This window comes from Oncorhynchus mykiss, chromosome 2, assembly GCF_057628025.1.
Source record: "Oncorhynchus mykiss isolate SJ-2025 chromosome 2, ASM5762802v1, whole genome shotgun sequence".
In the NCBI taxonomy this organism is placed as follows: domain Eukaryota; kingdom Metazoa; phylum Chordata; class Actinopteri; order Salmoniformes; family Salmonidae; genus Oncorhynchus; species Oncorhynchus mykiss.
In genome coordinates, this window is record NC_143023.1 from 73,114,921 (window position 1) to 73,140,584 (window position 25,664).

Genomic DNA, 25,664 nt, shown 5'->3' on the forward strand with positions numbered 1-25,664 from the left:
TATCATTGATACCAAGACCTTTTCGGGGGACTACACATTAATAAAAGTGCATTAGTGAGGCAGGTTTAGACTTCCTGAAGATTGCCTTTATTGAGACGCTACGTTAAATACATATTACAAAATATGCATTAACAGGGAACAAAAATATCACCTACGCCAGGTAAGCAAAACATTATTTGTGGCATTATCATAGCTAGGTCCATAAAAACAGATGTCCGGTTTATAAACGGTGTTGTTCTGTTTCCATTTAGGAAGGAGGATGATAACATTATTAGTGTTCCCAGAAAAGTAGCTCCAGAAATGTTAAGGCAGAGATTGTAGGAGAGCTGTAACCATGTGGTCTTGGTACCCAGGTAGTGAAGGTATGGCTGCTGAGCTGAATTTTGGCTCACTTGCTCAATGCTGCAGTCATCTCAGGGACAGCCTAGTGAGACAAAGACAAAACAGAGTAGTTTAAGATGGTTGCACCCCCTAACCAGGCATATCTAGCAAGGTTGACACAATGGGCACAATGTGTGCTTGCGACATGGAAATGGAAGGTTGAACTTTTAGATAAATGTAAGTGTTGAGTCTCACAGTTTGGGGTGACACCATTTAAGATCAAGTCATTGATAAACTATTTCATTTTCTGAGAGTAACTGATCAAAGGGACATGAGTGGGGTTGCCTGCTGAATGACATATAGTTTATCAGTATCAGTAGCGCCCGAGTCGAGTATGTCCCACAGATCAGTTTTCAATTGAAGGAAGAGGAGAAAGACCATACATTTGAATGAGTTATCCGAGGAGTGATCACATGTAAGCTGATAACCAGCAGGTCACAACTCTGCTGCCATGAGCTATTATTTCCAATCACTTTTACGGAGTTTCCCCATAACACCTGGGCCTCTCACACACCGCCATAGTAAATAAAAGATGAACAACATTACACACACATGAAAATAAATGCTAATACACTTTCACCGAAAGCACGGGCCCTCTTGTTCAAGAGTATGGCAACCCTCTGACACATTGGCCATATGTGCCAGCCAGACATTAGAGGGCAGCTGAGCATGTAAAGTAATGGCACAAGGGAAGAGAAAATAAATCATGAGAACTTATGGTTTGAAGGAGCGCTGTTGTATCTCTACACAACAGCAGGCTCTGGCCACAACTCACCTCTGATTAATTCAGAACCTCAATAATTCAACACATTTCCATTAGGTGGAATAATAATGGTTCTTGCAACACTGATCAGGGAAATAGTGAATGTAATATTCTGATTGTCACTGTTGTCATTTCTTGGTTATTGAAATGCCGGTGTCTTGCTGATCATCTAGTCAGGACTGTGCTGAAAGCTAACCCAGTGTTGGGTTAGTTTCAGTCATGGCAAGAGTGTTTGGTAATGTTTCCTCATGGGCGAATATTCCTCCAATACACCCTGCCTACTATCTCACCTTGAACAGATCAGCCACCAGACCATAGTCAGCCACCTGGAAGATGGGAGCCTCTGGGTCCTTGTTGATGGCCACAATAGTCTGTAGTGCAAAGCAGAATGTGTTTCATAAATAATGCAGCATGCCTACTCTGTATACATGACAGAACGTTCTGGTATAAAGGGACAGGGAAGAAACAAGTAAGAATGGTAACTGTACTGTACCTTGCTGTCCTTCATCCCAGCCAGATGCTGAATAGCTCCAGAGATGCCAACAGCGATGTACAACTCCTACAGAGACAACAAGATGACAAAACAAGCTGTATCAGCATAATACAAGCGCTTGGTGCGCCGCCACATCTATGTAGTTAGTCCCAGTTGTTTCAGGCTGCTGAACACAGTAAGACACCTTACTGTAGGAATGCCTGCAACGGACTCAATACCAGTAGTACAATATGTGGGCCTACAATATTTATTGAATAACTTTCCATCAATCTCCAGAAAACCATCACGACACCACTAAGGTCGTCATTGGCACCCTAGTACAGATTAAGCTGATTGCAGGACAGTCCTGGGTTAGAGTATGGAGCTGTTCTAGTGCTGACCCTGACCAGGTCTGTGTAATCTCTCAGAGGGAGAGTGCTGGGGGGGGGGGGGGGGGGGGGGGGGTGTAGCAGAGTGTAGGACCTTCCCAAGCATCCACCTCACCTATGGGGAAAACACATCAGAACCTTTCAGCGTAATGCACTGCCATATGAATATTTCAGTGCTACTTAATGTTATTGGAGTAGTCTCAGAGGAGCAGAACATCAATTTATGAACACAAGTCTGCCAACGACTGAAATGAGGACCAATATTTCACCATGAGAGGCACTGTCCTATCCAGCAAGTGTACTGTCCTTGTAGAGATAGAATGACCACAAAACATGTTGTAGTATCACTGTATGGAAAGATCAGAGTACATACAAAAATATTAAAACAAAAAAAGGTACTAGCAAGACTCCAATGTCTAACCTATTTGGAGAATCTTCTCAGAGTTAGTCTCTTTAAGCTCTTCTAGCAGCTTTGCATTTTCAATTAGAAGGCTAGACAGGGCTACCTGCTGTGGTGTTGCTAAAAATAGCATAAAGCACTGTTTCAGCCTACTATTTCACACCCAGCATTCCCTCAGGTGTGAAAGCAACTCCCTGCAAGGAACATGATTGTATTGGTAGCTAGTCGTTCAACTGTGGTGATGCTATTGTTAGCCGATAAAAAACAACAAAAGACCGCAACATGACAACCTGGCAGCTCCGTTGCCAAGCTGTTATCCGAATGTGGTACTCGTCTGAAACGTTGCTCAGGCATGACACCCCACAGCTTAGATTACATAAACAATACAGCGGCACACTGTCTGTAAACGTCAGGACAGTAGGGTGAAGACAGTCTTATAAAGACTTTAGGCTACTGAATGCTAGTGTGACGATTCTTTGATATACATACAGTGGGGCAAAAAAGTATTTAGTCAGCCACCAATTGTGCAAGTTCTCCCACTTAAAAAGATGAGAGAGGCATGTAATTTTCATCATAGGTACACTTCAACTATGACAGACAAAATGAGGAGAAAAAAAATCCAGAAAATCACATTGTAGGATTTTTAATGAATTTATTTGCAAATTATGATGGAAAATAAGTATTTAGTCACCTACAAACAAGCTCTCACAAACCTGTAACTTCTTCTTTAAGAGGCTCCTCTGTCCTCCACTCGTTACCTGCATTAATGGCACCTGTTTGAACTTGTTATCAGTATAAAAGACACCTGTCCACAACCTCAAACAATCACACTCCAAACTCCACTATGGCCAAGACCAAAGAGCTGTCAAAGGACACCAGAAACAAAATTGTAGACCTGCACCAGGCTGGAAAGACTGAATCAGCAATAGGTAAGCAGCTTGGTTTGAAGAAATCAACTGTGGGAGTAATTATTAGGAAATGGAAGACATACAAGACCACTGATAATCTCCCTCGATCTGGAGCTCACCCCATGGGGTCAAAATGATCACAAGAACCATGAGCAAAAATCCCAGAACCACACTAGGGACCTAGTGAATGACCTGCAGAGAGCTGGGACCAAAGTAACAAAGCCTACCATCAGTAACACACTACGCCGCCAGGGACTCAAATCCTGCAGTGCCAGACGTGTCCCCCTGCTTAAGCCAGTACATGTCCAGGCCCGTCTGAAGTTTGCTAGAGAGCATTTGGATGATCCAGAAGAAGATTGGGAGAATGTCATATGGTCAGATGAAACCAAAATAGAACTTTTAGGTAAAAACTCAACTCGTCGTGTTTGGAGGACAAAGAATGCTGAGTTGCATCCACAGAACACCATACCTACTGTGAAGCATGGGGGTGGAAACATCATGCTTTGGGGCTGTTTTTCTGCAAAGGGACCAGGACGACTGATCCGTGTAAAGGAAAAAAAAATGAATGGGGCCATGTATCGTGAGATTTTGAGTGAAAACCTCCTATCAGCAAGGGCATTGAAGATGAAACGTGGCTGGGTCTTTCAGCATGACAATGATCCCAAACACACCGCCCGGGCAACGAAGAAGTGGCTTCATAAGAAGCATTTCAAGGTCCTGGAGTGGCCTAGCCAGTCTCCAGATCTCAAACCCATAGAAAATCTTTGGAGGGAGTTGAAAGTCTGTGTTGCCCAGCAACAGCCCCAAAACATCACTGCTCTAGAGGAGATCTGCATGGAGGAATGGGACAAAATACCAGCAACAGTGTGTGAAAACCTTGTGAAGACTTACAGAAAACGTTTGACCTCTGTTATATACCCTTTGTTGGCAATGAAAAAGTATTGAGATAAACTTTTGTTATTGACCAAATACTTATTTTTCACCATAATTTGCAAATAAATTCATTAAAAATCCTACAATGTGATTTTCTGGATTTTTTTTTTCTCATTTTGTCTGTCATAGTTGAAGTGTACCTATGACGGGCCTGGACATGTACTGGCTTAAGCAGGGGGACACGTCTGGCACTGCAGGATTTGAGTCCCTGGCGGCGTAGTGTGTTACTGATGGTAGGCTTTGTTACTTTGGTCCCAGCTCTCTGCAGGTCATTCACTAGGTCCCCCCGTGTGGTTCTGAGATTTTTGCTCACCGTTCTTGTGATCATTTTGACCCCACGGGGTGAGATCTTGCGTGGAGCCCCAGATCGAGGGAGATTATCAGTGGTCTTGTATGTCTTCCATTTCCTAATAATTGCTCCCACAGTTGATTTCTTCAAACCAAGCTGCTTACCTATTGCAGATTCAGTCTTCCCAGCCTGGTGCAGGTCTACAATTGTGTTTCTGGTGTCCTTTGACATCTCTTTGGTCTTGGCCATAGTGGAGTTTGGAGTGTGACTGTTTGAGGTTGTGGACAGGTGTCTTTTATACTGATAACAAGTTCAAACAGGTGCCATTAATACAAGTAACAAGTGGAGGACAGAGGAGCCTCTTAAAGAAGAAGTTACAGGGTGTGAGAGCCAGAAATCTTGCTTGTTTGTAGGTGACTAAATACTTATTTTCCATCATAATTTGCAAATAAATTCATTAAAAATCCTACAATGTGATTTTCTGGATTTTATTTCCTCATTTTGTCTGTCATAGTTGAAGTGTACCTATGATGAAAATTACAGGCCTCTCATCTTTTTAAGTGGGAGAACTTGCACAATTGATGGCTGACTAAATACTTTTTTGCCCCACTGTAAATATGCAAAAGCTATGAATACATACTGACAAACACTAAATGTCAAATATCATTTCAGAAAAACTATAACTGGAGCAGTTCAATAGTGGATATAACTACTATTTAAAGCCTGCAAATAGTTGATTAGCTAAATATTCCTCCTGTCAAAAGTGGATCATTCAAATACACATAACAAGAAGGAACACAGTTGTGCTATTCAAGGGGACATTTGTCAAATAAAAAACATGTCAGACAGACATTAACACTTATATGACACTTTTTTGACATCGTTCTTCTGTCCTAACAATGCCGGAAGGTAGCGATCAAAAATGACCATTTAATACTTGAATCCTCTGAATGGTTTGCATGAGGACTATGACTAACTGACTGACAAATATGAGCAGGATAAAAATACTGCCATTAAAATTTGATTTAATACATTAAAGCTGGAATCCGTAATGGTGAAACTGCCACATCCGTTTGTGACAATGGTGTTACTTCAAACAACGAACACTGTTTTTTCCCCTCAGACATCATTGCATATCATTGCACGAGCGATAGTATAGCAGAGTATGTTTCATAAACAAAACAAAAACAATAAATGGGCTTTAAGCCCAAATGTGACAAGCTTGTCAAAACATTAGCAAAATCCAATTTGGGCAGAATGGCCTGGTCTGTGGCTCTGAGCAGATACCCACTGCACTGTGCTCTGCTCTCTAATGGATCAGCTAAATCATTTAGGTGCATAAATGTGCCATTAACTACATTTCAAATGTGTGGATAATCACAGCTGGGATATCCCATCTGAACCGGATAATGGGAATTTAACCTTTTTAAAAGGGGCTAAGGGATCCATCTTTAGAACACTGAATTCAAGAAATTGTGTTTGCATCTAAAGTAACAGGCCTTTGTCAAGCTGCAGGCAACTTGCACAATAATCAATACTGGCTGGGTAACTCAGAAAATATATCTACGCATTTTCAGATTTATTTTGTTGTAAGTATACACCCATGTTTCCACAAAAGGTTTATCTTGAATAATTGTGCAATATTAATACAGAATCCACCATTGTGAGCACAACATTACCTATCAAAGAATAGGATGAATGTTAAATGATCTAGAGTTTGTCACTTACGGGGGCCACGATCTTGCCAGTCTGTCCAACCTGCATGTCATTGGGGACATATCCAGCATCCACAGCAGCTCTGGAAGCACCAACTGTGGGGAGAATCAATTCAAACCTACTTTACTGCTGTCAATCAAATTTCTTCACCAATATCTTAATTGTAAAGTCTTACCGTATAAAAAAAATCACGACAGCTATGATGGTAACAGGACACTTCGGTAAAATTGTACAAATGCCGACAGATCATTTGTTCGTTCGACATCTTTTTCTGTCGGTAAAATTCATTATGTGAGAAATGGCAGTGCCTTTATGCGCAAATATTGATATAATAACAATCATATGGTGTGTGGTCCTACCACTACGACTCGGGAAACCATGCAGTTTATTAGGCTACAGATTAAATAAGTGATGATGAACTTCACAGGGTGGTGACAGTGGATGGTGATCTTGATACTCCTTTCCAATAAATATTGAGGGTCTTATTCTGGTGACATGATGATCGATGCTTGACTGCCATTTGACAAATAAAAATATTCTATCCATAATATGTTATCCATAATAATCTCATGTAGACTAACCTAGCAGCACAGCCTACCAACACTATCTGCCAGCTGTTGGCTGGAGTACAGGTGCTAAGACCAGAGTAGGCACATTTGCTATTTAATGCAACAGTTTGTGACAAAACTATCGGTAGAATTGGAAAAGCGATGGAAACATATTAAATTTAAGATTTTTATTCGGTACCATGAAATGTGTGTGCACTACATCATCACGCACTGATTTTTATCCGCAAAAAATCTATTTGGTGGAAACACAACACTGGTGGGAAAATGCACATGTTTTCTTTATGCAGAGTCGAGAGTATTTGCATGAAAGTCTGTCACCAATTGGATGAAGACCTAGCTACGTATTCAAATGCAGAACTTGCATTTCTATATGCAGGTCAACATTCAAAGACTCATTCTAATCGCACACTTACCTGCGGCATTCATTTGGTCAGCAAGGTCATACAGCAGCTTGAAGTTGTCTCCACTCTTCAGGCCCCTTCCTAAAAGAAGGGCAAGACAGTAATGATTTCTTTAAACATTTGGCATACACATCAATTAATTTGTCAAGTAAAAGCAAATAGCATGAAGTTAGGTGTCTCTCACCTCCGGACACCACAACCTTTGCACTGGTCAGCTCTGGACGGTCACTCTTGGTCAAGGACGCTTCCAGCCACTCGGACATCCCATCAGGAGTGGACGCAGCAACTGAAATAAACAAACAACAACACATGAGGAAACATCAGAGGATCATATTAAATAAACTGCATCTCAAGGACAAACTGTCTCATGTCTCCTTGCTTTTAACTATACCCTGACAAATATGTTATCCAGCCAGGAAATTCGTTTTTTTATTTTAGAATGATAAACAAGAACAATGGCTTTTGTATGTGTGATTTTCGGGTGTGTATCAGTGCATGGTTAGTACTGGAGCTACCTTCCTCTGATGTAGCACTGCCTCCCTCCACCTCAGCGGGCTCAAAGGAGGTCCCTCTGACAGTGAAAACCTTGACATTGTCATTAGACTTGACAGTGCTGAGAGCATTTCCTGTGAATGAGACAAACAACAGTGATGTTCAGTTTTGTAACTACCACATGCAACTCTTTTGATGACAACTGGGAATTAAAATAGAAAATTAATTTCACACAAATAGTCTAAAAGATAAAATATCTTCTGGGCTCAAGGTACACCATGAGTTTTCCATAAGACCTATTTGGACATGACAAACAGCAAAGGTTGAAGTGGATCATTTTGATTTATTCATAGCCATTAGTGCTATTGAAAAATTAGGCTTTTGGGATCTAATCAAAGCTGGTATTGCCGAAAAGCTGATTTAGCTTTAGATTTATAAACAAACTTGTTCTCTATGGTACATGTAAGTACTGTGTACATGGAGAAGTGGTGAGTTACTGGACTAATTTGTTAGAGCAGTCCCAAACGCAGTTAGAAATTGACATGGTTTCCCATAATCATTTCAAACAAGATCCATATAGAGTACCAAAAAAAATCTAAAGCAGCCTAAACTGCATTGGTGATTTATAATGTGGTCAATAAATATGAACGCCATCTTAGGTTGGCTTGGGGGGGGGGGGACAATAGGTTTCAAAAGTTCAAATATACTGTAACACGTTCACAAAAAGCTAGTTACCAGCATAGATGGTTCTGACAAAGGTGTCAGGGGATTTGATCTCGATGATGTCTGAAATAGGAGCAACATCCAACTTGGCAGCCAGTCTGGGCAGCAGGTTCTACAAAAGACAGGATGGTAAATAAGCAGGGATACAAGGCAATCTGTAACAATCAGCCAAAGATGCCCCACAAATAACTTCCAGAAATCATGATTGAAAAACACAGCATACTGATAACAGCTATGTTTTTTTTACACTAGCCTTAAATCCATTATATGAAATCATCAGCAGGCAGACAGCTTGCTGAGGAGTAACAAATGACCTCACTGAAGCTATGTATATAAAGGTGTTATGAGCTTACTTTCCCAAAGGCAGATGCTCCAGCACAAATATGGGTGAAGTTGAACTGCTTCTGGGTTGCCAGGATAAGTGGAGTCAACGCTTCTATGGAAAGACATGCATGCAAGTTGCAGTTAACACCACATGCAAATTGACAGAAAATAACCCTCAAATTTAACATACTAACTTTACATAGAAGTAAAACTTCCAACTCATTTACAGCTTCAGTGAATCTGTCGGATGCATCTGCTTCACATTGTGGATATACATACCTGGCAGAGATCCTTTGTAAGCATCATTTTGAGCAATCAAAACTGTCTTCACACCCAGGACTTTGCTGATTTCCTGTGCAACCTGAACAGATTATAAATATACAGCAAAACAATCCCTTGAAGAAAAACACTAACAGTGTAGGTCTGGATATCATCCATTTTCAACAGGTTATTAGTCTGATGATCAAACCCACGATTTTAACTTACCTTTGTACAGTCTGTTCCAGCAACCAAACAGGACACATCTCCTCCCAGTTTCTTGGCTGCAGTGATAGCATTCAGCGTAATGGGAGTCAGCTTGTCATTGTTGTGTTCTGCCACCACCAAGGTGCTTTGAAACCTCTGGAGGAGACCAGACTATGGGGAAAATATATTTTCAGTAAATAGGACATAACATTAACATAACACTCAGCCCCAGTCCTGGCCATTCTGCTTCCCTCCTCTTATCCCGCAAAACTAGAATAGTGTAGCCTACAGTGTCGGCCTGTAATGCAATTTTATGAATGCCCATCCATGTCATACAGTTACCGTCTAATTCATAACCATGGCCTAAGACCAGGCCTAATCATTTTGGCTATTTAATATCTGCATATCAGCTACCCAAGTTTACCAGGAGTTATTCTGAGCCTATTTGCAATGAGAATCTATATGTTTACACAGTGAGAAATGAGGAAGCATTTTCTTCTTCGCTATGATCAGCTCGTCAAAAATGTATGAATGTACAATTGAAATCACTAATTCATGACAATTTAGCCCACAGAGTTAAACTCCCGGACAGCAGTCGTGAGTAGGCTAATTTCATTCCATATTGTCCATTTTATTTTGACCTGTCCTGTTTTTATGTAAAGTCATATTCAAATCGAAGCACGTTTGTATTTGAAAGGGTGACATTTAGGCTATTTGATGGGAGTGTACATGTGCATTATGTAAAAATAAAAAGTGTCTCTTAACATTGTCAGTAATAAGATCTCCAGTCTAAGCTACAGAAACACCACATAGTAGAAAGTGTACTAGCCTATGGCTACATGATTTATGTTAGATGATTTGAGCGTTGGTGGAGAGCCGCAGCGCTGTGTCTCTCCAACAGCACCCTGGAGAGGCGTGCTGGGCATGGATAAGATACATATTTTGCGTCCCTGACTTTGGCAAAGTGGGCAGCGCTCCTCATGGGGCGGCATCAGCGCTCACCTAAATAGCCCATATGCCACTGGGTGAGAGAAGTTTTCATTGTATTTAGGTAGAATTATGTGAGGTGTTATGTGTCTGCCTAATGGATGAGCCGGCCTTGATTACATGGTTCTAATGCCTATCAAACTTAAACACCCATGATTAATAGCAATGAATAATATGACAGCATTTTGGATAGTCCAATAACTGGTTCTGTTCAGATGTAGCTTGTTGGGGAAAGCAACATCTAGTGGGTTATTTATTGGAGGTCAGTTATAGCAGAAAGTGTGAACTAGTACATAACATCACCCGAGGGGAGGAGGGAGCTGTGAAACCCTTCTGTAAACAATCTGACATAACATCAGAGCTAGACATGGGCTTATACAACCTTTGACAGGGAGTAGCAAGCATTTCACCAAGCTAAAACATGACAGTACCAGCTGCTCTATCTGAACCTGTGTCTGAATGACAGTTTCTAGAGTAGAGGTCATTCACAGCAGTCTAGACAACGTCACAGCACAATACATGTATAATAGATTTAGTGTACATGAAATTATTGTTGTTATTGAAATGGTGCTTCAATGTCTTTAAAATCATTGCATGGCCATTTTTTGTTAGTTTCTTAAGTGATTGTTTATGAGGTTGCATAAGTAAGCTAGCTAACTGCTAGCTATTTTCAGCTAGCTAAGGACGCTAGCTGTGCCATCAACTATGATCAGATGTTCAAACTGTGGCAATCGATTTATTTCATTTTTATGAATATAGAGAAAAAAAATCTATGCCATTTCGTTCATTGGGCACAGCTAGCTAACGAGTAAGCTAAGTTAGCTAGTTGACTGGCTAGCTTCCTTGCTAGCTAACGTTAACTGTCTATTAGGCACCAGCGACATTGTGCTGATTTGCATTTGCCACATTGCGAATAAATAGCAAGTTACTTAGCTAGTTAATATAATATAATCATATGCGTCTATCGTGTACTTACCAACTGTTTGAAATGTGTTTTGTTGACAGCTCTAAGCATCTTGGACCCTGCTATTCGATGTTGCCAAATGCTACTTTACTTTACTTCGAACGAACTCTGACAGCTGTAGAATGTTCTCGCGAGACAAAACTGTGGGATGGACTAAAATCACTTCCGTTTTAGGTGGGAGCAGAATACAATTTTATTTCAGAGACCACGGTCTCCACAAGTAGCTTCCATGGCAACAAAGTCAGATTCAACAGCTTATTTTTGGTCTTGATTTAAGGTTAGGGTTAGGCGTAAAGTTATCAGTGAGGTTAGGGTTAGGTTTAAAATCACATTTTATGAAGATAAATTGTACAAATGACTTTGTGTCTATAGAAGATAGTGATGACCGTCCTTCACCCTGTCACCCTGTAGCCTTCGGGTCCATGATGACTGGGTGTGAACAAAATCAAATCAAATTAATTTATATAGCCCTTCTTACATCAGCTGATATCTCAAAGTGCTGTACAGAAACCCAGCCTAAAACCCCAAACAGCAAGCAATGCAGGTGTAGAAGCACGGTGGCTAGGAAAAACTCCCTAGAAAGGCCAAAACCTAGGAAGAAACCTAGAGAGGAACCAGGCTATGTGGGGTGGCCAGTCCTCTTCTGGCTGTGCCGGGTGGCGATTATAACAGAAGATGGCCAAGATGTTCAAATGTTCATAAATGACCAGCATGGTCAAATAATAATAATCACAGGCAGAACAGTTGAAACTGGAGCAGCAGCACGGCCAGGTGGACTGGGGACAGCAAGGAGTCATCATGCCAGGTAGTCCTGAGGTATGGTCCTAGGGCTCAGGTCCTCCGAGAGAGAGAAAGATAGAGAGAATTAGAGAGAGCATACTTAAATTCACACAGGACACCGGATAGGACAGGAGAAGTACTCCAGATATAACAAACTGACCCTAGCCCCCCGACACATAAACTACTGCCTCATAAATACTGGAGGCTGAGACAGGAGGGGTCAGGAGACACTGTGGCCCCATCCGATGACATCCCCGGACAGGGCCAAACAGGAAGGATATAACCCCACCAACTTTGCCAAAGCACAGCCCCCACACCACTAGAGGGATATCTTCAACCACCAGGAGACACTGTGGCCAGGAGACAGGAGGGGTCAGGAGACACTGTGGCCCCATCCGATGACACCCCCAGACAGGGCCAAACAGGAAGGATTTAACCCCACCCACTTTGCCAAAGCACAGCCCCCACACCACTAGAGGGATATCTTCAACCACCAACTTACCATCCTGAGACTAGGCCAAGTATAGCCCACAAAGATCTCCGCCACGGCACAACCCAGGGAAAACTAGATAGGCCTTCTATTGTCACCAACAAAATCATTATGCATATCCATTTAATCCAGATCTATAAATATACTAATTTCAATGAGTAGCCAATGTGGCTACTAAGTTCTATGAGAAGAGTAAAGGGACCGACATGGAACCGGGCAAGACGATGCACACCAAATAAAATGTGATAACTGGTTCGGGGCCAGTTCTTGCTTTGCCATAAATGACTTTAGCCATACATGTAGGTTGGAGAGATGTAACCAATCCGTAGTAGCCTAGACCATGCCCAGCAACCATGACCCCATTGGCCTCATGGGTATACGGTGGGCAAGGTGAGCACGGGCTAGCCCACACCAAGGTCACACCAAGCCCACACTAGCCCAGCACTGGCTAGCCCACAACAAGCCCAACACAGTCCACCAAGAGGCCAGATAATATTTTGCTTAGGGCCCCAGAAAGGCTAGGGCCAGCTCTGACTGCATGTGTGGGTATGGACAGAGATGGCCGCCTCGCTTCGCGTTCCTAGGAAACTATGCAGTTTTTTGTTTTTTTACGTGTTATTTCTTACATTAGTACCCCAGGTCATCTTAGGTTTCATTACATATAGTCGAGAAGAACTACTGAATATAAGAGCAGCGTCAACTCACCATCAGTACGACCAAGAATATGACTTTCGCGAAGCGGATCCTGTGTTCTGCCTTTCACCCAGGACAACGGAATGGATCCCAGCCGGCGACCCAAAAAAACTACTTCGTAAAAGAGGGAAACGTAGCAACTGTGCAACTGGGTACTGGACTTCCTGACGGGCCGCCCTCAGGTGGTGAGGGTAGGCAACAACATCTCCACCCCGCTGATCCTCAACACTGGGGCCCCACAAGGGTGCATTCTGAGCCCTCTCCTGTACTCCCTGTTCACCCACGACTGCGTGGCCACGCACTCCTCCAACTCAATCATCAAGTTTGCGGACGACACAACAGTGGTAGGCTTGATTACCAACAACGACGAGACGGCCTACAGGGAGGAGGTGAGGGCCCTCGGAGTGTGGTGTCAGGAAAATAACCTCACACTCAACGTCAACAAAACTAAGGAGATGATTGTGGACTTCAGGAAACAGCAGAGGGAACACCCCCCTATCCACATCGATGGAACAGTAGTGGAGAGGGTAGCAAGTTTTAAGTTCCTCGGCATACACATCACAGACAAACTGAATTGGTCCACCCACACAGACAGCATCGTGAAGAAGGCGCAGCAGCGCCTCTTCAACCTCAGGAGGCTGAAGAAATTCGGCTTGTCACCAAAAGCACTCACAAACTTCTACAGATGCACAATCGAGAGCATCCTGGCGGGCTATATCACCGCCTGGTACGGCAACTGCTCCGCCCACAACCGTAAGGCTCTCCAGAGGGTAGTGAGGTCTGCACAACGCATCACCGGGGGCAAACTACCTGCCCTCCAGGACACCTACACCACCCGATGTTACAGGAAGGCCATAAAGATCATCAAGGACAACAACCACCCGAGCCACTGCCTGTTCACCCCGCTATCATCCAGAAGGCAAGGTCAGTACAGGTGCATCAAAGCTGGGACCGAGAGACTGAAAAACAGCTTCTATCTCAAGGCCATCAGACTGTTAAACAGCCACCACTAACATTGAGTGGCTGCTGCCAACACACTGACTCAACTCCAGCCACATTAATAATGGGAATTGATGGGAAATGATGTAAAATATATCACTAGCCACTTTAAACAATGCTACCTAATATAATGTTTACATACCCTACATTATTCATCTCATATGTATACGTATATACTGTACTCTATATAATCTACTGCATCTTTATGTAATACATATATCACTAGCCACTTTAACTATGCCACTTTGTTTACATACTCATCTCATATGTATATACTGTACAGTAGATGGTATTGAGTATCTTGCCTATGCCGCTCTGTACCATCACTCATTCATATATCTTTATGTACATATTCTTTATCCCCTTACACTTGTGTGTATAAGACAGTAGTTTTGGAATTGTTAGTTAGATTACTTGTTGGTTATTACTGCATTGTCGGAACTAGAAGCACAAGCATTTCGCTACACTCGCATTAACATCTGCTAACCATGTGTATGTGACAAATACAATTTGATTTGATTTGATTTCGATAGACCTGTAAGCCACTGCAGACCCTTATAATGAGTTCAGATTTTTTGTGGCCCCCATCCCCATCAAAGTTGCCCATCCCTGCCCTAGAACAGGGTTTCCCAAACTGGGTCCTGGGGCACCCCCTGCGTGCACATTTTGTTTTTTGCCCTAGCATTACACAGCTTATTTAAATAACCAACTCATCATCAAGCTTTGATAGTGCTAGGGAAAAAAAACAAAACGTGCACCCAGTGTGGGCCCCAGGACCAAGTTTGGGAAACCCTGCCCTAGACCATACCCAGCAAACATTACCCCATTGGCCCCTATGGTTATTCAGTGGGCAAGTTGGGCACTGGCTAGCCCACACCAAGGTCACACCAAGCCCACACCAGCCACAACAAGCCCAACACAGGCTAACCCACACCAAGCCCAGCACGGCAGTTGAGGCTGGTGGGAGGAGCTATAGGAGGATGGGCTTGTTGTAATGGCTGGAATGGAATAAATGGAACAGAGTCAAACGTGGTTTTCATATGTTTGATATGTTTGACACTATTCCATTTATACCCGTCCAGCCATTACAATGAGCTCAGTCCTCTTGTAGCTCCTCCCACCAGCCTCCTCTGCAGCACCGGCTAGCACACACCAAGCCCAGCTGAAGGCGGTGGCTCATTAGAATATTTGGGGGCCATGGTTTGCACATAGTTCTTGTTTTGCAACCATTACTGAGTGTCGTTCAACTTCCAATTTAAGGGTTCTGTTGTGTTCTGATGCCCAGTTTTGTTTAATCTTGTACAATGATGGAGTCTTTAAAAATACTTAAATACGTGCATATGACATATGAGAAACTATGTAGGTCTATTACTTATAAATTATAGGCCTGTGTATGATAGCAACAACGGCTGTATTTCTGATACAATGTATCATGTTTCCTGAATACCTTAAACCATTGAACATTATACAGTTTATGCATTGAATTAAGTGTCAGAAATAAACAATAAATATATAAATTCCTGTTAAACAGCAAAGGTGCAGAGGCCAATGTTGGCAGCCTACATGGGGCCAATATTTGAGCCCGCATTGAGCCCACATTGAGCCCACATCGTGCCAATGTGGACATGTTTACTGGGTAAGTGCAATAAGGGAGACATTTTCACCCAGGCAAACGCTTAGTCTTATCTTAGATCTTAAACTGTAAGCTATTTTTCATGCCCAATGGTAAAACATAAATTAAAAAAACGTTGTTTCCACATCATTTAAACCAAATAAATATACGTGATGAAGTTGAGTCAACATTGAAAACTGATTGGATTTGCATTTCCTAAATCCAACGACATGGTAACATTTGTTTTGTTGATTTCACGTTGAAGTCACGTTAGTTCACAACTCAGCAAATGTAAATCAAAACTAGACCTTCAACTGATGTCTCTGCCCAGTGAGCTGTGTGTCTTGAATGTTTGATTGCAGTCTTGGGACATGTCTAGATCGTGATGAATAAATGTATAAATGATTGTAGGAATTAGACTTTTAAACTATCTAGGCCAAATGAATAACGAAATAAATGATACATTTAAAAAAAATAGGCAGCCTATGAAGACGTTATATTTAAACGTCTCAGGGTGGGATGGATGTCATTCATGAACATGTAACAAATAAAGATTAAGTAGCCATTCACAAAACTAAATTATGATTTTCATAAACAATAGTTATGCATTGCCAACTCAAATTAGACAGATTTGCGGTTTGAATTGCAATTTATTCTATATAGCCTATTCCATTTTTGAGTTTTGTTTAGTGATTAACTGGCCTATATGTCTATAAATGCAATTGCGTTGAAATATAAAGCATTTATTCGATTAGGGCAATCATAATGATTGGTTAACGTTTGCTTATAGCCTATCCATTTCTAGTGCAACTTTTATGCTAAATGTTTATTTCTTTAAACAGCTTTGGAATCAAACTTGAAGAATGCTTCAAATAAAAAAATATGTAGCTTTTTTTTGGATTCATTGTTTTCTGGACGACATCGACATCCCTTTATCCTAATTACGATTTGTAACTTAAAATAATTTGTATCTGTATTTGTATCTGGGGTGAGGGTCAATGTCAAAGGTGAGGTTCGAGACACAGTCGCAGTTTGATTTTCAGGAGAAGGTTGATGTTGCCACATGGCCTTTTGAATAAAGACATCTTGAACAAATAAACCGGTAGGTAATCTGATATCATGCATTTCTTTGCGATAATGTATTTATTTATTGCACATGCACAAAAATGGATGGATTTTCCATTTCAAAACGTGTCTTAAAACGTACTGAAAACGGTATCTAAAGATTCATTGATTTATATATTCGGACAATACTAATCGAATTTGAATTAGGATTATACAATATTGCAGAATGGAAACATTTATTTGAGTAGTTAGTTCAGGAAATGCATGTCAAAATAGCTTCGCCATTTACTATTATGGATGGATTTTGTTTGCTTTTCACAATTTGACTACATAATAATATTGCTGAAATAATGTAGCTGTTATTCAAAACATAAACAACAAAATTGACCTTTCTGCTCCAAAAGGACCTTTCTGCTCATTTTCCAGTAGAGGGCTCACTCATAGAACACTCTCATAGTTCTCTATGAGGTCTCTATTCTTATCTTACCCTTTGAAACCAAGGCTTTCAATATGCTTTTGCAATGCATATTTTTTAATAATGTATTATCACCAGGAAAAATAATAAGAATACAAATAAGAATATTAAGAATATTATAAATAATCATCATCATCATCATCATCATCATCACCATATTCATTATCACAATAATAAGTTTAGAAGCATAATCATAACAATAAAGTTTCACTTTCCACTCAACATATGTGTGTAATTAAATGTATGTTTAGAAAATAAAATGTTTTTAGTTTAATTAAATGTGTCTTATCATGCAAAAATAGTATTTTCAAAAATACAAAATGACATTTCATTTTCTAATGGCTTTTAATTACCTTTAGAACTTTCTTCCACTTTCATTATTTTCAAACAAAAAAGCAAACGCTGGCTTGGACAAAAAACAATGTTGATCTAGTATTGTTTCGCATAATTTACCCCTCCCCAAACGCACAGAGGTCCAGGTTTGCATGTGACGTCACTGTACGCGTGGGACATTGCTCTCTTCCCACCTCTCACTCGAGGAATAGAAGTTGTCAGCCAGGAACGGGACGGGGCAGTCTCCCACTCCATTTCTTCAGCTATAGGCCTGCACTATCCCTCCTGTATGGTGGATATTATATTCAATTCTTCTTTCTTGGGTGATATGGGGGATCATTCCAAAAGTAAGTAAACATTTGTGTCTCTCTTTTTTTACTTTGACCCAGGCACATTTAAGATTGATTTGATAATTAGTCATATTGGGCTACTATTGGAACATTGTACATACAATCCTATGCATATGTTTAGCGTTAAACAGACCCAGTGAATCGAAAGCAAGGCCTTTATCGTTGGTAATGGTGATATGAATACATCTTAGTAGAGATCTATGATCAGTTTAAGCCCTTCATTCTGGAAATGACAAGGATGACAGAACAGGACAAAATGTATTGACAGACTACAGAGTAGACACAACACATGCGGGGATTTAGCGAGTATGTCAGGGGGATTACATGGGTGTACGTGGTGGTAGCATAAATATACAATGGGCATTCCACAGAGAAGTCTGGAATCGCAATGTGTGTGGGCTGTGGGAGTCAGATCCACGACCAGTACATCCTGCGGGTCGCCCCGGACCTGGAGTGGCATGCTGCGTGTCTGAAGTGCGCGGAATGCAGTCAGTACCTGGATGAGACGTGCACTTGCTTCGTCCGAGATGGCAAGACATACTGCAAAAGAGATTATGTAAGGTAGGAGTTGACTAACTTTCCTCACTAACATGATTTCAGAGCTTTGGAATTTCCAAATGCCAAAATTGGGATTTGATTTAGTTACTGTACAAGAAAGTGGAACTGTGTGAGAAGCTTGTTGACATTAATGCAAAAAATATATATATATATGAGAGACAATAGCATACAATAGCATACATAGTCAAAGTTTCTGGTTTATTTTGTAAAAATTACATTAAAAAGTTTGTTTTACCGTAAGCATGTTTTTATGATGATTTGAGTCTAATGTTTTATGCTTGGAACGAAACGTGTGTAATATATAGGCCTAGTAGGTACAATATGAATTCCCAAACTGTTTTGATTATTTTTTGTTGCTGATGGCTATATAGTTGAAATACATTTGAGTTAATCATAGTCATTAAAATCAGGCAAGGATGCGTGAAGTCATTCCTGCTATAGGCCCATGCATTATAACATATTAAGACATATTCCTATGTCCTTTTCAGATTATTTGGGATTAAATGTGCAAACTGTAACATTGGCTTCTGCAGCAGCGATCTAGTGATGAGAGCTCGTGACAACGTGTACCACATGGAGTGTTTTAGGTGCTCGGTGTGCAGCAGGCATCTCCTGCCGGGGGATGAGTTCTCTCTGCGGGACGAGGAGCTGCTGTGTCGAGCTGATCATGGTTTACTGATGGAACAGGCCTCAGCGGGAAGTCCCCTCAGTCCGGGAATGATTCACTCCAGGTCTCTTCATATTGCAGGTCAGTAAAATAATATTGGTGGTAATAATAATCGCGAGAGTATAATATTAATAACAACGTTAATAACAACTAAAATATATAACATAATAATAGGATAATAATAATAATAATGATTCTTGTCTGTAAAATTGTCCTTTTATTGAGCAAGTTTTCAGACTTTTAAGCCTATTAGTTTATTAAATGACACCCATTGGTAGACTAAACAAAGTACAGCCTATTGGGTGATGTTTGTATATATTAAGTTGTTTAAGTTAGACTATTTTTTTTAAACAATAAGGTAACATTTTGACTTTCTGCAATGGTCGATATATTTGTGGTAATTTAGCCTATATAGGCCTACTGAACGTTTAGAGTTTGTAGGTGTGAAGTTAGAAAAATAGAGAATAGAAGACCTCGATCAAAACACAAGACTAATTCTACAACTTAAAAATAATTAATGTTCTTTTAGTGTAATACATTTTTTTTGGGGGGGGGGGGGGTTACTAGCCTATTTGCAAGGAGATGCAAACTTATATAGCCTATAGGTTTAATAAAAGTGTAACAAAGCATCTTATTAATTGGTCTATCACGAAATGACATGTATCAACCTTAGCCTATTATTAGCAGAATAGGGAGAAGGTGGTTATCATCAGCCATGTTTCCTTTCGATTCATTTCTAAATTTGAATCAGTCAGTGGAAATTCAATTTTCAAAGGTATTTCCTTTTGAATATTTGTCCCACAGATCCTGTGTCTGTTCGACAGCCTCCTCATCGGAACCACGTCCACAAGCAGTCTGAGAAGACCACTCGGGTGCGAACAGTATTAAACGAGAAGCAGCTTCATACCCTTCGGACCTGTTACAATGCCAACCCAAGACCAGACGCACTTATGAAAGAACAATTGGTTGAGATGACCGGTCTTAGCCCAAGGGTCATCAGAGTTTGGTTCCAGAACAAACGTTGTAAAGACAAGAAGAGATCGATATTCATGAAGCAACTTCAACAACAGCATCACAGCGATAAAACGGTGAGCTTATTGAGACAACATAACCATTCCGGTCTTCTAAAAATAAAGGTGTAATTTAATGGCGCGTGCCAAAATGTTGAATGCAATGCATGCATGCATATTGCACTTTAAATGTTGAGACAACCAGATGCTGGTGAGATGTTTGTTGTGATACATTTTAGTTTTCTCTGTAGAATCTTCAGGGACTGACGGGTACGCCTCTGGTGGCAGGCAGTCCAATTCGACACGACAACACGGTCCAAGGGAACCCAGTAGAGGTGCAAACTTACCAGCCCCCATGGAAGGCCCTGAGCGAGTTCGCCTTGCAGAGTGATCTGGACCAGCCCGCCTTCCAGCAGTTGGTAGGCACCCACATTAAAAAGAAAAAGAGAGCTGCACACTCTAGGCACACACACACACAGACACACACACACACACACACACACACAATCATTTTGAAATAAATGAACGTTTATTCACGGAGCTGAACACCATCCACTCGATCTCTGAATCTCAATTCAGATTAGACACTGATGCTTTATTCACTCAATACATTTCTAAATAATAAATATATGCTTTTATTTATTAAATTCGAATGCTGATCGATTTACATTATGGGCTGTAATAGGCTATACATATTATTATAGGCCTAAATAATCTTTGATTCACACGAAGCAATTTGGACGCATTTTATGTTGTAAATTCCTTTTTATGTGGTTAAAAAAAAACTTTTTAACTAAGCAAGTCAATGCAAGCTGCAAGCGACATCTTCTAGAGCAACTTTGCTGATACACTAAGCAATTCAAACGCTATTGAAATGGCATGCAACATCCAATCCTTTCATACATCACGGTTTCATTTATTTGTTTGGTAATTATAACAGCATCGATATAGACAAACTGCTATCTGTACAATTTGGCTAACTAGCCAAAATGTTGCCTATTTGCCAACCATGTTTTAACAATATAGCTAATTTAGCTAGCTAACCAAGCTAGGGATAAGCTAAGCTAGCTAACTAGCCAGTGCAGTACATTTTGAACAATTTCAGTTGAAACTGGATAGAGAATGGTCTGGGTTCACTTCTGAAATGACATGTATTGTCTGCCAGACCATGTACATAACCCATGACTAGCCATTATGTCTAGAATTGTTTTATACATTCCCCATTTGGCATGTATTTTCTGTCTCGGTTTTCAGCAACACTGACAGCTGTGTTGACACGACAACTGGTTGGAGTCCGGAACTGAACGATATGAGTTCTGCTCACTGATTGGACATTGCATACAATCAGTTGCATGAAATATGATTGATTTCTGTTTTGTTATGCAATGCAATTTAGACACACGGAGCAACATACATTGCGTCCAGATTGCTTCGTGTGGCATCGGCTTTAGGGTCCATATTAATAGGCTATGCAGTAAACATTTTTTTGTTGCAATATCGGTTAGGAAACAAGGCTAATTAAACACCTGTTTTCATCGCAGGTGTCTTTTTCTGAATCGGGCTCCATGGGTAACTCCTCCGGCAGTGATGCGACCTCCCTGTCGTCGCAGTTGCCGGACACACCGAACAGCATGGTAGCGAGTCCGGTGGACACGTGAGACCAGCCCAACAGGTCGCTTCGAACCCCAGCATGCTCCCGCGTGTCCTGCATGAGAACTGGCCAGCTCACAGCATGGATAGGAAAATGATTTTTTATCTTATTTAACCTACAATGTCGTTGGAATTGTCTACGAGGATACCAATTTTTTTCACGGATGGACCTGTCCACAGCATTGTTCAGGATCAGATGAATTTCAAGGTACCAGTGTGCGAACCAAGGCCTATAACTAAAGCAGCCTTGAGCCTCGGATCCTACATGGTTGGACATACGTGAGGATTATATCTACACTTTATTATGAGCCGCTAACTTATAATGAACATATCAGAACGTTATCCATAGTGGCCAACACGGTCATCATTGTAGTTTCATCTAAATTTCCTATGCTGGGTTGGGATCATATGGAGCCCCATGTCTGTATAGAAGTGCATGATTTCTAGAGATTATGAATATCAAGTCTTGTAAAATATTGTAATTAAGTGGATGAGAGAAATTGTTTGAGCCGTTTAAGAAAAAGTAAGTTATTATTTATTGTGAGGAAAGACAGGTAATCTTAATAAACCCATATTAATTGTTTCATGTTTAATGAACTGCATGCGAAATCTCTGCAGTAATTCATTAAAATATTGACCGAAATTTCAATTGACAAAATAAATCACTTTATGTATTTATGAAACGGCTATTTCAGCACTTTATGGTAGGTTTAGGCCTAATTTAAATTGTCACTTTTAGGATGAAAAACGTCTGAGATTTATAATAGGCCAATATAATCTCAAATTAATTTCGAACCACTCAAAATAAATGATTTGATGTCAGTTTAGAGGACACTATTTCCGAAAATGGCTAGGGTTGTTAGACCAAACCAATTTGTAGGCTTGTCAATTTAATTGTATTGGCTATTCAAAATGGATAAAGGAGCAGCCTCATAGCGGGTCAAATTCAAGCATTTGCGGCCTGTTAATCACTACCGAGGACAAATTGTTCATTGAATGGGCCTCCACATATGGATTTGCGATGTGATCATTCCAGTTTCACTTGTAAAGTCACAAGTCTAGACAGAAGACAGGGCCAGGCGGCTCTTTATCTATGCTTGGCATCACCTGCAAACGATACATTGAACGGAACCACAACAAACCCACTTCTCTGTCGCTGGAGTCAGTGCTAAAGGGGACTCTCACCCTGATAACGCTTTCTGGAGTGTCTTGGGTTTATTTTAATTTCAGCCGGAATCCCGGATAGGAATAGCCTCTGGACATGGGGTACGTCAAGCTTGCCTACGACTGACATATTGCCAACTAGACATCAACAATGTATTGTCGAGGATGAACTTTCTGAACAGAGGATGCAATAGCAGTCTAATCTATTTATCACGACACGAAACAGCAATTGAAAGAAACATCGTAGGCCTCTCTATGTCTGGCATCAAATCAAAAAGCCATTAGGTCTATACTCTATCTTGCTATGTCAATTATGTCAATAATTGCTATGCATCCAGTAGCCTACTGACCAATAAATCCAGGTTTCCTGCCATTTTACTCCACCTAATTATTCGTCTGGAAATATTTCATCATCGTGGATAAAAACTCAGATATTGTAGAAACAAATCATATAGCGTGTTTGAGATACAGGCCGAATCAAATTAATCGCAATTTAAACATTATTTAGGCCTAATACACATTCATAATTGACTTTAGACATGTTTTGCGTATTTTTTATTTATTTAGCGTATAAAAGGCAAGTTTAAAAAAAAGGAGTCACACAGAAAATAGCTTCCCTTTTATCAGATAATTATATAGGTAGTTTACAAATCTACAGCCCACAATCATCCATCTAAATAGGCTAGATGTATCTGATACACATCATTGCCCAAACAAAAGCATCATTCATCCACTGTTGCGCCACCGATGCGCCCTGAGCGGCGGAATGAAAATAGATAGCCTACTGTAATTTCCTCATTCGGATAACAAATGATTGGAATGTAATGGACACATTTCCCATACTAAAGTCACCAGTTGTCCTAAACTCTGGACTCAAAGCATATAACATGCTGTGTAATTAATTAGGCTACTCTACAGGTTGATGCATAAACAATTGGGGTATACTTTTAAGCACCTGGTAGGCACCCAACCTACTGTAGACAGGGGCAGATTAAGTAATTTGGAAGACCCAGGCAGATGCCAGTGTGAGGCCCCCCCGCCCAGAGCCACCTCAAGCATTTGTGGGCCCTAAGAGAGATTGAAGGTTGGGGTTCCCCAAAATGCGCCCTTCGTGCCCTGTCAGTAATTCAGCCATGATTACAATGTTTAGATCGCTGGCTAGACCAATTTACCTAGCAAACTATAAAATGTTAGCTGACATGGGCTAATTGAGTGACTGTCAGTGAATGATGTGAGAAAAACTGTAACCTTAAGTATTCTACTATTCTAACTCCCAACGGTAAATTGAGACCCGACTGAGTTCCTAATTTTTTTATTAACGAGGCCCCCTGATGTGAGGCCCGCAAGCAATTGACTAAATGGTAAGTCCGCAACTGACCGTAGTAACACTTGCAGGTGAATTTCAGAACTTTGCCTGAGAGCATAAGTTTACCACAGAATACAAACTGCATGAGTAATGTTTTTGAGAGTTTTACAGATTTGCTATCCCTTCGTATGAGAGACCTCTTCAGTTTAGATAAAAGTTGAAGAGATGCTTGGCATGTAAGAAATGCTCAACAGCAGTTACAATGAACACTTGGTAACATTGTGAGAACATACCCTGCCCTGTACAGGCTTGCATACAAACACTGAAAATGATTATTACATTATGCATTGTTTATATGAAAGGTTTATTTCTAAAAACGATCCACTGCTAAGTCTCCTTGTTGGGAGCTATGAAATACAGTGCTGAAAGTCTATACAGCCTTGCACTGTTCTCACATTTCTAAGCCTTAAATTTAAATCTAAAAATGGATTCAATTAGGATTTCCCCCCACTGAAATAAACAACCTAATCAACATTTTCAGAGTAAAATATATATTTTTAGAATTAGTAATAAAAAACAAAGTTTTAATTGTGAAGGTCTTCACACCCCCAGCTGTCTCACATAGAAATAAGTTCAGCAGAAAATATTTTAATTTAAAACATTTTAAAAAATTGTTCAAGGAGGGCCATGTGTTTGCAAAAGTGGTTCTCATGATATAAGAACAACTTCCCTTGTGTCTGTATGGTGCCTCAATTGGAGGGTGAATGTCAAACAATGATTCAAGCCACCAATGAGCTTTAAAAGCATGTCTGAGATACATTTTCAGACAGGCATAGATCAGGGGAGGTTCAGCAATAAGCCCAAGACACTGAATATCCCTTTGTGTAAGGTCAAGTATGGTAATTCTTCTGTGGATGGTGTATCATATCACCCAGACACCGCAAAGTTCTGGACATCCTTCCTAACGGAGTTGCGAGAATGGAAGCTGCTCAGCAAATATGACGCACTCCAGGCTAATTTTCAGCTAATTTATCACCTGATTTAGTTAACAAAAAGGCACAGCTCAATAGGTGGTTCTGTATGGCTCAGTTGGTAGAGCATGGCGCTTGTAACGCTAGGGCTGTGGGTTTGATTCCCATGGGAATCCCAGTACGAAACTGTATACACACTACTGTAACTATGGCAGAAGTGTGTGGGGATCTTTCCTCTTCTGTTGTTCCCGCAAGCACGGGGGGAGGCCAATGACATCACTATAAGACCAACTCCTTGAAGTTTGCAGTTGTGTAAAAACTATTTTGGTATACCCTTAAAGACATCCTCCTGCAATTTATTAACT

At 40.7% G+C, this 25,664-nt stretch overlaps 2 protein-coding genes across 4 annotated transcripts; one reads left to right on the top strand and one right to left on the bottom strand.

Moving 5' to 3' along the window:
- Positions 1-64: 64 nt before the first annotated feature.
- Positions 65-11,428, bottom strand: etfa (electron transfer flavoprotein subunit alpha). Its single transcript, XM_021571138.3, has 12 exons — positions 11,189-11,428; positions 9,247-9,396; positions 9,040-9,121; positions 8,790-8,872; positions 8,449-8,548; positions 7,737-7,847; positions 7,406-7,507; positions 7,234-7,302; positions 6,264-6,346; positions 1,638-1,703; positions 1,435-1,515; positions 65-424 (listed from the first exon to the last, which is right to left on the bottom strand). The coding sequence occupies exons 1-12, from the start codon at positions 11,225-11,227 to the stop codon at positions 389-391; spliced, it is 1,002 nt and encodes a 333-aa protein (XP_021426813.3). The 5' UTR covers positions 11,228-11,428; the 3' UTR covers positions 65-388.
- Positions 11,429-17,804: 6,376 nt separating this feature from the next.
- On the top strand, positions 17,805-22,541 carry isl2a (ISL LIM homeobox 2a). Of its 3 annotated transcripts, none has more exons than XM_036955099.2 (6): positions 17,805-17,970; positions 18,345-18,529; positions 19,020-19,279; positions 20,003-20,286; positions 20,460-20,627; positions 21,750-22,541. In XM_036955099.2, exons 2-6 carry the CDS (start codon positions 18,474-18,476, stop codon positions 21,864-21,866), a joined length of 885 nt encoding a protein of 294 aa, XP_036810994.2. In that variant the 5' UTR covers positions 17,805-17,970; positions 18,345-18,473; the 3' UTR covers positions 21,867-22,541. The 3 variants fall into 3 exon arrangements, with proteins under 3 accessions (XP_036810994.2, XP_036810980.2, XP_036810990.2); XM_036955085.2 differs by having other exon boundaries at positions 17,822-17,970; positions 18,345-18,534; XM_036955095.2 differs by having other exon boundaries at positions 17,825-17,970; positions 18,345-18,534; positions 19,065-19,279.
- Positions 22,542-25,664: the final 3,123 nt, after the last annotated feature.

What these genes read in the sequence shown, in the direction of transcription:
- etfa (XM_021571138.3), bottom strand. Translation starts at nt 11,227, where the DNA reads ATGCTTAGAGCTGTCAACAAAACACATTTCAAACAGTTG. An exon ending in CTGGAACAGACTGTACAAAG is followed by an intron (nt 9,122 to 9,246) that starts GTAAGTTAAAAT and finishes TAATCTGTTCAG; the next exon opens with GTTGCACAGGAAATCAGCAA. An exon ending in TTACAAAGGATCTCTGCCAG is followed by an intron (nt 8,873 to 9,039) that starts GTATGTATATCC and finishes GTCTTTCCATAG; the next exon opens with AAGCGTTGACTCCACTTATC.
- isl2a (XM_036955085.2), top strand. Translation starts at nt 17,913, where the DNA reads ATGGTGGATATTATATTCAATTCTTCTTTCTTGGGTGATATGGGGGAT. An exon ending in TATGGGGGATCATTCCAAAA is followed by an intron (nt 17,971 to 18,344) that starts GTAAGTAAACAT and finishes GGCATTCCACAG; the next exon opens with AGAAGTCTGGAATCGCAATG. An exon ending in TGCAAAAGAGATTATGTAAG is followed by an intron (nt 18,535 to 19,019) that starts GTAGGAGTTGAC and finishes TGTCCTTTTCAG; the next exon opens with ATTATTTGGGATTAAATGTG.